The sequence below is a fragment of the Acomys russatus genome, chromosome 30 (assembly GCF_903995435.1).
Source record: "Acomys russatus chromosome 30, mAcoRus1.1, whole genome shotgun sequence".
Lineage (NCBI taxonomy): Eukaryota > Metazoa > Chordata > Mammalia > Rodentia > Muridae > Acomys > Acomys russatus.
Genome location: NC_067166.1, coordinates 477,031 through 487,723, shown reverse-complemented (window position 1 = coordinate 487,723; position 10,693 = coordinate 477,031). Strand labels below are relative to the sequence as shown.

The 10,693-nt window shown below is 40.6% G+C and overlaps 1 protein-coding gene across 1 annotated transcript; it reads left to right on the top strand.

The window, feature by feature from the left end:
* The first annotated feature begins 4,524 nt into the window (after window positions 1-4,524).
* Window positions 4,525-10,693, top strand: Selenop (selenoprotein P). The gene is given in 4 exon segments (XM_051172601.1): window positions 4,525-4,740; window positions 5,469-5,681; window positions 7,132-7,249; window positions 9,316-10,693. Coding segments are annotated over 4 exon segments (1,137 nt in total). The 5' UTR covers window positions 4,525-4,537; the 3' UTR covers window positions 9,919-10,693.

The following is a 10,693-nucleotide window of genomic DNA, read 5'->3' as shown; positions in this document are numbered from 1 at the left end:
TCTTTCTTTCTTTCTTTCTTTCTTTCTTTCTTTCTCTCTCTTTCTTTCTTTTTTCTTTTTGGTTTTTCGAGACAAGGTTTTTCTGTGTAGCCTTGGCTGTCCTAGACTAGCTCTGTAGACCAGGCTGGCCTAGAACTCTCAGCTATCCACCTGCTTCTGCCTCCGGAGTGCTGGGATTATAGGCGTGCGCCACCATGCCTGGCTTTAGGAATCTTTTACTTTGAAATTTCTGTTCCTTCCCCAATTCCAGCTAGTAATTTCTTTGTACAATACTTATCTCTGTAACGATTTCACATTATAATCTTTAAAATTCTCTGCACAGATCAGTGCAGCTCACCGCCCTCATCAGAGAAGTTTTACAGTGGGGGCGGGGATCATACAGAGGCATACAGCTGGCCGAAGTGCGGAGAGTCCACGACAGGGTGGGGGAGGGGGAGGTTCAGTCCTAAAGGAACATCTCTATTAACTCTCTCGTTCAAGATGCGGGGAGCCTCACAGAAGAAGCCGTGGGAAGTGCGTAGTAGCCAGAGTTTGGGGAGCACTGCTGTGAAGTCTTTAGGATGCCACAGGACCTTAGGAGCTTGTGGCAGCTTTTGTTCCCTGCACAAAATCAGGCCAGTTTACCTTTCACGTGACGGGGGGGAGGGCTCAGGAGGCTGCTAGCTGAAAAGCTGCTGGCAGTTGATGGTCACTGCAGGGAGAGTAATTTTTCTTTAAGGGTGTGGCTTTTGCTTAGCTTGCCAATGCTCCTGTGGATGGCCCCAAACCTGTACAAGTATCAACGGCATCAGCTGGACTCTCAGTACGTTGAAAACGAAACGGAGCCGGGGGTGGTGGCGCGCGCCTTTAATCCCAGCACTCGGGAGGCAGAGGCAGGCGGATTGCTGTGAGTTCAAGGCCATTCTGGTCTACAAAGTGAGTCCAGGACAGCCAAGGCTACACAAAGAAACCCTGTTTCGAAAAACAAAAATGAACAAACAAACAAAAACCCAAAAAAGTAAAACCAAAAATCCAAAACGGAACCAATGAACTAACCAACCAACCAAAGGGAAAAAAACAAAACAAAACAAACAAACAAAAAAAACAACCCACATGAAGCTGGGAGGAAGATGTGTTGGGAAGGTGTGCATATATGCATGAAATTATTTTTCTTTCTTTTTGTTTTGTTTGTTGAGACAGGGTCTCTCTGTGTAGCCTTGGCTGTCCTGGACTCACTTTGTAGACCAGGCTAACTTTGAATTCACAGCTATCTGCCTGCCTCTGTCTCCCGAGTGCTGGGATTAAAGGTTTGTGCCACCATTCCCGGCCCGAAATTCTTAAGATAAATAAAAATGTAAAACTAATAGCCCTACAGCAACAGTTAAAAAATTCTGTTGGGATTCATAAGTCTTCCTCGAAGTAGGACTACTTCTACCAGGAAAATGTGGTTTGAGGCCATGGAGGTGACTCAGAGGGTAAAAGCTGTTGCTGTGCTAGACTGACTGAATTTGATTCCTGGAATCATAAAGGGGACCCACTTATAGGGGAAGCCAAGTACAGGAGAAATGAGAGCACCCTACCCCACAAAATGTTTTCTGATTTCCATATTTGTGCTGTGCCACGCATGCACTGCCTGCTCCCAGTGTTGTTTTGTGTGTGTGTGTGTGTGACAGAGAGAGAGAGAGAGACAGAGAGAGAGAGAGAGAGAGAGAGAGAGAGAGAGAGAGAGAGAGAGAGAGAGAGAGAGAAAGAGAAAGGGAGAGATGGACACACACACACACACACACACACACACACACACACACACACACACACAGAGGCCTGGTTTCTTTTCAGGCTGGACTGCCTTCTTAGTTGATTAAAGGAAAACAGAAGAGCGGAGCCCACGAGGCTGTACACCAGTTCACACTCAGCTGAGCACAGCCAAACCCTGAACACGCACGGATCTGCAGGAGCAGGAGATCAAAATAACGTGAACAGCAGGTGACTTTTCTCAAGAAGCTTACAGTGTGGATTTAGGATAGAACTTCCTCACCATAAAGGAAAAGGAAAAAAAAAAGTTTTTCCTTTTTAAAAAACAGCTGTGTGACTTGCTGGCTAAGCACATGTTCTTCCTTGTAGTTTGGAAAGGAACAGCACTTAGAGGACCTCTCTCTCTCCCCTCAGCCCTTCCTCCCACCCTGGACTGTACCACTAAATCTTAAACAATGGGGTGATCAAAAGCAGAAATTCAGTTAGTACTTGTCGAAGCCAGTCCCTCTGTATGCACAACTTCGCCTGTTACTTTTGTCTCATTGCAGTGATCGGAACCTGTCTAGGGATTTGCTGTGCTTGCAAGGTTGCTGCAAGAGGAAGCACCGAACTTTGGACTGCACCTCAGAGGGCGAAGTAAACAACAGGGCTATAAAAGTCAGTGTCAGCCTTCAGCTTTGTGGTGCTGCCCTACTAGAGTGGAGACAGAGGAAGCAAGCTAGTCCAAAGGGGCTGCGTAAGTAGCACTTGATTCTTTCAGAGTTTGGGAAATGTATTCTGAGACTGATAAAATATATCCCCCCTACCCTTAAAGTAGGCTTAGTAAAAAGATGGATAGAAGATATTAAAAAATTTTAAAAAATGAACAAGAATTTGGGTATGGTAGGTGAAGTGTCTGGGAAGCAATTAGGGGGTGGTATTTGTTTTGATTTCTGTCATTTACTGCCCAGGGGAAAGGAAATAGATGTGCAGCAATTTCTTTCTGTAGGAGACTGTGCTGGCATATGGGCAATCTTACCTGATTGAATTTCAGTGTTCTCCACTGAAGGGTAGAGGAAGGACAAACAAGATGAAAAGCTAGTGGATTTCAGGAGCAGAGATGGAGTGTATGTGCTGGCTGTCCTGGGACACACTACATACACCAGGCTGGTCTCAAACTCACGGAGATCCACCTGCCTCCGCCTCCTGAATGCTGAGATTAAAAGCGTGCGCCACCACACCTGGTTTTTCCTGGAGAGGGTGGTCTCAGTATATAGCTGGGCACGGCCTCTAACTTTCGATCTTCTACTTCAGCTCTCATATGCTGGGATTACCCGTGAGCTGCCTTGGCCGGATAAATTTGTATTCAGAAGCATTAAATGCCCTGAGGCATATTCTCACTTTGTATTCCAGACAGATCTGGAACTCACTCTGTAGCCAAGCTGTTCTTGAACTCAAAGGTATCCTTCTGCCTCAGCTTTCTAGGTGTCAGCTTTACACGCATGAGGTACCATACTTAACTTCTTGCATTAAAAAAAAAAAAAAAATTTATTTATTATTATGTATACAACGGTCTGTCTGCATGTACACCTGCAGGCCAGAAGAGGGCATCCGATCATATTATATGATGGCTGTGAGCCACCATGTGGTTGCTGGGAATTGAACTCAGGACCTCTGGAAGAGCAGTCAGTGCTCTTAACCTCTGAGCCATCTCTCCAGTCCCAACTTCTTGCATTTTTATGTCAAAATGACTTTGAGTTAAGCTGTGTGGATCTTTTTTCCTTTCTTTTAATGATTATTGCACTTAAAAAAAATATGTCTCTAAATTTACCTTAAAAATTCTGAGAGAGATGTCCCTAGTTTGGGGGCTATTTCTGGTTAGGCACTTGATATTTTAACTTTTCTGGGAGAGGGGGCATTTTTTTTTTTTTTTAAATCTGAGAATGTTCTATGTAGTCACAGGAGCTTCATGAAGGCAGCAGTAGTAACAGGAATGAGTCTTGGGTGGGGCAAGAACAATGACTTGTTATATTGCTCCTTGTCTAGAATTTTCTTCTCTGGGTCATATTTATCATGAGTATGGTGGCAACATTAAAGCAGGTAGTCTTATATCTGAAGAGATTCAAATCTTATCATATAACTAGATACGGAGGACTAACAAGTCCAAAATACTGAATGTACGCAAGATGTTTATAAGTGTGGAAGGCTTGAACTTGAAGCTATAGTTTACTCTCTGCCTTTTGCCTAGCACTTTACAGGGTTTCATGGAAGAAGAGCTAAGGGCCATTATGAGACACATCCATGTTGGTACCCTGCCTCCACTGCTGCTATGTCCTCACATTCTTTCTGTGCTGGCTCCCAGTTTTATGCAGAATTCCCTACTAGCATTTCCTAGGTTGACAGAGAACAGAACAAAGCAGGTAGAACTTAGTGAATCGCAAATGAGTCAGTTTACAGAAAGGTTCTGTGACTACAGCTACAGTTGGAAGGTGTTTCTATGCACGTGTCTCCAAGAGAGATGCCTGGCTGTCTGACCAGGTACATTTCCATAAGCATGCTTGCTGCAGTATCATGCTGCAGATAGCTGGCCGACTGTTTGGTCATTCCTCTGCCTTTTAGCTGGCACTTTCCCCTTTACAGGAAGATTTAGTGGAAGGAGGCTCATGGCAATGGCATACTGAACCTAACCTAACAAAATGGAAATAGAATCCATGAGCTAAGTTATATTAAGTAGGAGTGCACCCATGCTGTTTAAGGAAATTCATAGCATTGACTGTGAAGTTATTTCTGAAGACTACACTTTCTGTTTTACAGGACAACCTCAGCGATGTGGAGAAGCCTAGGGCTTGCCCTGGCTCTCTGTCTCCTCCCCTATGGAGGAACAGAGAGCCAAGGCCAAAGCCCTGTTTGTAAGCAGTCTCCAGCCTGGACCATCGGAGATCAAAATCCGATGCTAAACTCCGAGGGCACAGTGACAGTGGTTGCCCTGCTTCAAGCCAGCTGATACCTGTGCCTTCTGCAGGCGTCCAGGTAAGTAGTCTTTGAAGGTTTAGGATATCTTTAGGGAAAGGCTATTAAATAGAAACATATACATGTAAAATGCAACAAAATAGAAATAATATAATTGTTAAATAATGCTTTTGGAGACACGTATGCTTGTATAACACAAATTTGATGAAAAGATGAGGACATATGTGTAAATGCACACACACACACACACACACACATGCACACACACATGGATATATACAATACTACCAAATTGTTTACTGTGGCATTCCTGGACTTTGGACACGTTTTTCTTTTTGTGTTACTACATTTTGTAAGTTTCTTGTTGACATGATTTACCAGTGTAAAATCTACTCCTATTAGTGGGGCAGATACTTCAATATAAGAAACAGATGTAGGCTGTGAGCACAGACACAAAAACGCTAGGATGGTAATAGAAAGTCTTGCATCATTTAATAACTGCAAATAAAAAATACTGGTTGAGTCATCCACCAAATATTAATTGCACAACATTCTGTATATATGCAAGGTGATAAGCATATACTAATTTGGAACTCATTTTCACGCAAGCATTTATCATAAAGTTTCAAGTTTAAATAACTGTGAAAGTAAAAGCCTGTCTTATAACACAAAGAAAATTTACAGTCAGTTAAAAATCGTAAGAGCTTCACAGAAAGTTAAAAAAATGTGTAAGGCAGGACAAATAAACAAAATAAATGTCATCATTCATTTTGTGTTTTCCCCCTTAGACTGGAAGACCTGCGAATAAAACTACAGAACCAAGGATACTTTAACATTTCTTATATTGTTGTTAATCATCAAGGCTCCCCCTCTCAATTAAAACACACACATCTTAAAAATCAAGTGTCAGACCACATTGTTGTTTACCGACAAGAAGAACACCAAACAGACGTCTGGACTCTCTTAAATGGAAACAAAGATGATTTCTTCATATATGACAGGTGTGCCCTCCTCCCAGGCTCCTCCTATTTGTTTATTTACTTTAATCACATGCAGTGGTCTTCTTCACTGCTGAATGTGACAGTTCTGTTTTCATCTCACGTGATTCCTCACTGTTGGAAACACTTTTGGTTTTTTCCCTACAGCAGCCACTGACCTGCTGTTTTTCTCCACAGCATTCTTCCCTCCACCCCCCACCCCCCATTCTCTTCCGCCTCCATTCTAACTGTTTACATGCTTGTATTATTCAGGATGAGTTAGTTTTCCTTCTGTTCACACTGAACATTCTGGAAAAATGACCTCGTGTATTCTCTGACCCCAGTGAGCGGAAATAAGTACAAATTTCAAAGACAGTAACTGAACATCAGATCAAGATATCACACCCACAGTTACATTCATGAACACCTTAAATTCAGTGATTCAAACATGAGTCAGTTACATTTTTCTAAAACGTATTCCTTAAACTTTGACCTTTCTGTGAATCCTCTTGGAGGGAGGCCAGGAGTAAAGAAATCAATTCCATAATAATGCCTTCTGCCTTCGGCCCCCACCCCCCATCATCTACTAGGTTGTGCTGTAGACCATCACAATACAGTCTTGTGTGATGGCCTTGCTGTTATCTGTTCTTCAGAAAACTGACAGGCAGGTGTTAAGGGCTTCTGGGCTTTCACCAGCGTCTAAGTCTTGCATTTACCTACGTTGCATTCATGATCAACCCCTCAAGTGACTTTCCTGTTACTTCTCTAGATTTTTTGCCACAACTTTCTCAAATGTTTCTTTCCTGACTTGTATTTAGTAATGAAGGATTTAAAGTAAGGCATTTGTCTTTGTTATCAAGTTTCAGATTCAGTCTATTGAAGAGTCTGGTTTTTATATTTTGTATGACTTCTTTGAGCTAAATATAAGTCCACCATTCCACTAAGAGGTTATAGAAATCTGACTAGCTTAAACTCCACAGTGAGTTAAAGGCTAAGCTGAATTACATTATAAGAATCAATCTAAAAAACAAAACAAAACAAAACAAAACAAAACTCAAGGCTGGGGATGTTGTTCACTGACAGAGTGCTTATACAGGATATGTAAGGCCTTGGTTTGATTCTTACACTACAAAAATAATAAATAAATAAGGTACTGGCCAAAACTTGGACCTTGATTTCTGGCTCTGTGTAATGTGTCTTGCCTAAGCAGTTATGAAAAGCTTCCATGATTATTCATTGGCAGAATATATGCTGATTAGATGTAGTCGAGTCACAGTTATTACACATTTATTATTATTCAATGTCATGTATAACATTTCAAAATACTGATTAGACTCAGTGTAATCTTGCTATAACCTGACCTTCTACATAACCTGGAAACTCAATTGTAGACCCCATTCAAGGAAATCCATTAAAAGCCTTAGTAGGGCCAGAGTACAGAAAATTCAATAGTAACATTGTATTTGCCTTTTAGATGTGGCCGTCTTGTGTATCACCTCGGTTTGCCTTATTCCTTCCTCACGTTTCCGTATGTTGAAGAAGCCATTAAGATCGCTTACTGTGAGGAGAAGTGTGGAAACTGCTCTCTCATGGTAGGTGTTTTTCTCAATTGTTTTTAGCTGAGGATAAGGAGAAAACTTTTAAAAATCTATCTGAGTAAGTGGTTCATCATGAATTATAAAGGAAATTTTTATTTATTTATTTCTAAAGGAGTAATTTAAAAATTATTTATTTATTACATATACAGTATTCTGCCTGCATGGTTGCCAACACACCAGAAGAGGGCACCAGATCTCATTATAGATGGTTGTGAGTCACCATGTTGTTTCTGGGAATTGAACTCAGGACCTCTGGAAGAGCAGACAGGGCTCTCAACTGCTGAGCCATCTCTCCAGACCATATAAAAGGAAAATTGAAATGTTCATTTTCTGTTACATAGCACACCTTAGAACATATTTTCAAGATTCATATTGCTGCCTTTATCTACGGAGGCTTTAAACACAAACAAATGATGGCTGGAGAGATGGCTCAGTGGTTAAGAACACATACCACTCTTGCAGAGGACCCCTGCTCAGTCCCCAGCACCCACTGGCAGCTTAGAGCCATTCTAATTCCAGTTCTGGGGAACAGGTAGCTTCTTCTGGCCTGCAAGGGCAGTGCACTTAATACTAGTAGGCAAGATACTCACACACATAAAGTAAAAATAAATACATATTTAAAGATAATAAAAAACCAATGTCGATCATGTCAGTTACTAATGAATGTCACTGCGTGAGGACTTTAGTCAGCTGTAAAATATTACAGCTGTGGTAACTTGGGCATATTCAGATGTTACCTGTCAAGGAACTGAGGCTAGGCAAATACTTCATTTGTAAGGGTTCAGGACAACCGCTTTGCTGAAGAGCTATCCTCTTTCCACTCTGTAAGCTGAATGACTGCACTTATCTGAAAAAGAAATGTGTTCTGCTCCTCACTGATATATTCTAAGATCCATGACAATATTTGTTTCTTGTTATGAGAAGTACTACACTTAAATATTTTAATAAAAAATCTAATTTTTATTAACTATTTTTCTCTAATACTTAAGAGAAAATAATTTTAAACAATGTTTCCTTGATGAGGTAGATTGTCAAGTTTTAAATTCAGGTTTAAAAAACATTCTGAAATTATTTAATAACTATATTTTCTGATTCTTTCCCCAGATATAATGGAAACTTTCTCAAATTTCAATAAGTCATTTAATCAATTAGCTTTGTTGGCAGGCCACTTTAATTATATAACATATTTAAATATTCTTAAAATTCAAAAATTTACTTTAGATCTTAAAGATGAAGAGACTGGGTTGCAAATAAAGCTCTTAAAGTTGAACTAACACAAAATAATGCCATCAAGATTTAATTTTTCATATTTTGGGATTACTTTTGGTTTTGCATTTGTGAAAAATGCCTATTTAAATACACCCAGCTGCACTGAAATAAAAAGGCAAACACATTTCCTGTAGTAAGCTTAAAACTTATCAGCAAATTTGTTAAAGAGAGTAACATATTATAGGATCTGGTATCTGGACCGAGCCAGCATGTGTCTGTTTTGATGTTTCCTGGACGCCTTCAGTTGTATGACACATTATTTGTTCTACCAATAGAGAAAAACCCTGCTGCTAATTAAAGTAGGCTGCCATGCCATTTTTACCCTACGGAACTGTGTAAGCATTGCCAAAGCTCTGGTGAAATTAAAAACATTTTCTCACACATGTTGCAGAATGAAAAGCTGCCAGTTTTCACTGGCATTTTTGAGTGGCAGAGAGAAGTCATTTTGCTTTAGGAAACAGGATTAGATAAGATGGCAGGAGTGAAATGTGACACGCAGCCACAACCAATGTTAGGATTCCATATTTGGCTGACTTCACTATGCTTTATATTTTTTCAGCTAGTTTACTCAGTTTTGATTTTGCAGAGAGAAATGTAATTTGGTTTTTTATAACTTTTATAAAAATTGTAGACATTGAGATTGAGTGAGCTCTTTTTCATGGATGTACTAGCCAACTGTATCCTAATTAACTTGCTGGAATAACATGTATGTTGGCTCTACAAGTAATTTTTGCAAGCATTCATGGTACCTCTATAAGCTTGTTAATAAATGCTTTACAAATTTGTTCCAGAGTCTTGAAGATGAAGACTTCTGTAAAAATGTATCCTCAGCTACTGCGGGTAAAACAGCGGGGCCTGCAGAGGCACGTCAGCATGGCAAACACGAACGTGAGCACCTCGCAAGCAGTGAGCCTTCAGAGAATCAGCAAGCAGGAGCAGTAGATGTCGAGTCGCCGGTGCCCCCTTCAGGCCCCCTTCACCACCGGGAGCACAGGGGCCAGCACAGGCCGGGCCACTTAGAGAGCTGAGACACCGGGGCCAGTGAGGGTCTGCGACTTTCACTTGCCCAGAGGAAGCTCTGACGAAGGGGCTGCATAAACCAGCTCCTGTGTAAGCTGTCCAAGGAGTCTGGGGCAGCCACGAGCAGCTGCTGCTGCCACTGCCGCCACCTCATATTTGAGAAATCAGGGTCTGCAATCACTTGACAGTGTGCCGAAAACCTCCCATCTTTGTGTAGCTGACAGGGGCTTTTTGCGGAGGAGAAAGTCATTGAATCCTGACAGTGTCGATCACCTCCAGCTGCCTGACAGAGTCACCCTCTCAGCCCCACAGAAGCCAGCTCCAATTGAAGCTGAAACAATAATACCAAAAAGTGAAAATGACACTCAAACTAAATATTTTAAATTAGGTGTACAACCCCCCCAAGTCAGTCTAAAGACACAATTTCATTTCTAGAAGTCTGGCAACCCACTTAATCAGTGAACTAAAAGTAGGAATTGGACTTGAGCAAACATGGAGAAATCTACCATATTGGCCTCTAAATTTAAAATTTTATGCCACAGAAAATTTGACCCAAATCAGATTTTTACTATGGGCAACTGAAAAGTGATCGCAGCTTTTGGTTAATATGTCTTTCTTTTTCTTTTTCCAGGGTTCTAGTTACATTTATGAGAACAGAAACATAAACTATGACCTAGGGGTTTCTGTTGGATAGCTCGTAACTTAGAATGGAGAAGAAAGAACAGAGGCACATTTTCCAGTTTTTCCCCTTCACTTAAACTCTCAAAATAGGGAACTTTGTTTTTTTAATCTTACATTTTTAACCACTTAAATCTTCACCAGACTACATTTTAAATATCTTCTTATCTTTTTTATATCTAAGACTCCTAGCTTGACTTTCACTATATCAACCTGTGTATCTTGTTTTCTTTATCTAGTGTTCTCTTACTCTTCTGAGTATGACTTTTGAAAGATGTAATGGAAGAAAAGTATGTTGCTAATCTGCACACTGCTTAAAACGGTATTTCCATAATCAATGATGGTTTAATAGAGAAACTAAGCTCTATGAACCTGAACTCTTATATGACTAATACCATTAGGCAAGAATGCACTACAGAGTTGGTTAAGTACAGATTTATATAAATAAACGCAATTTAAAAATACTCAAAA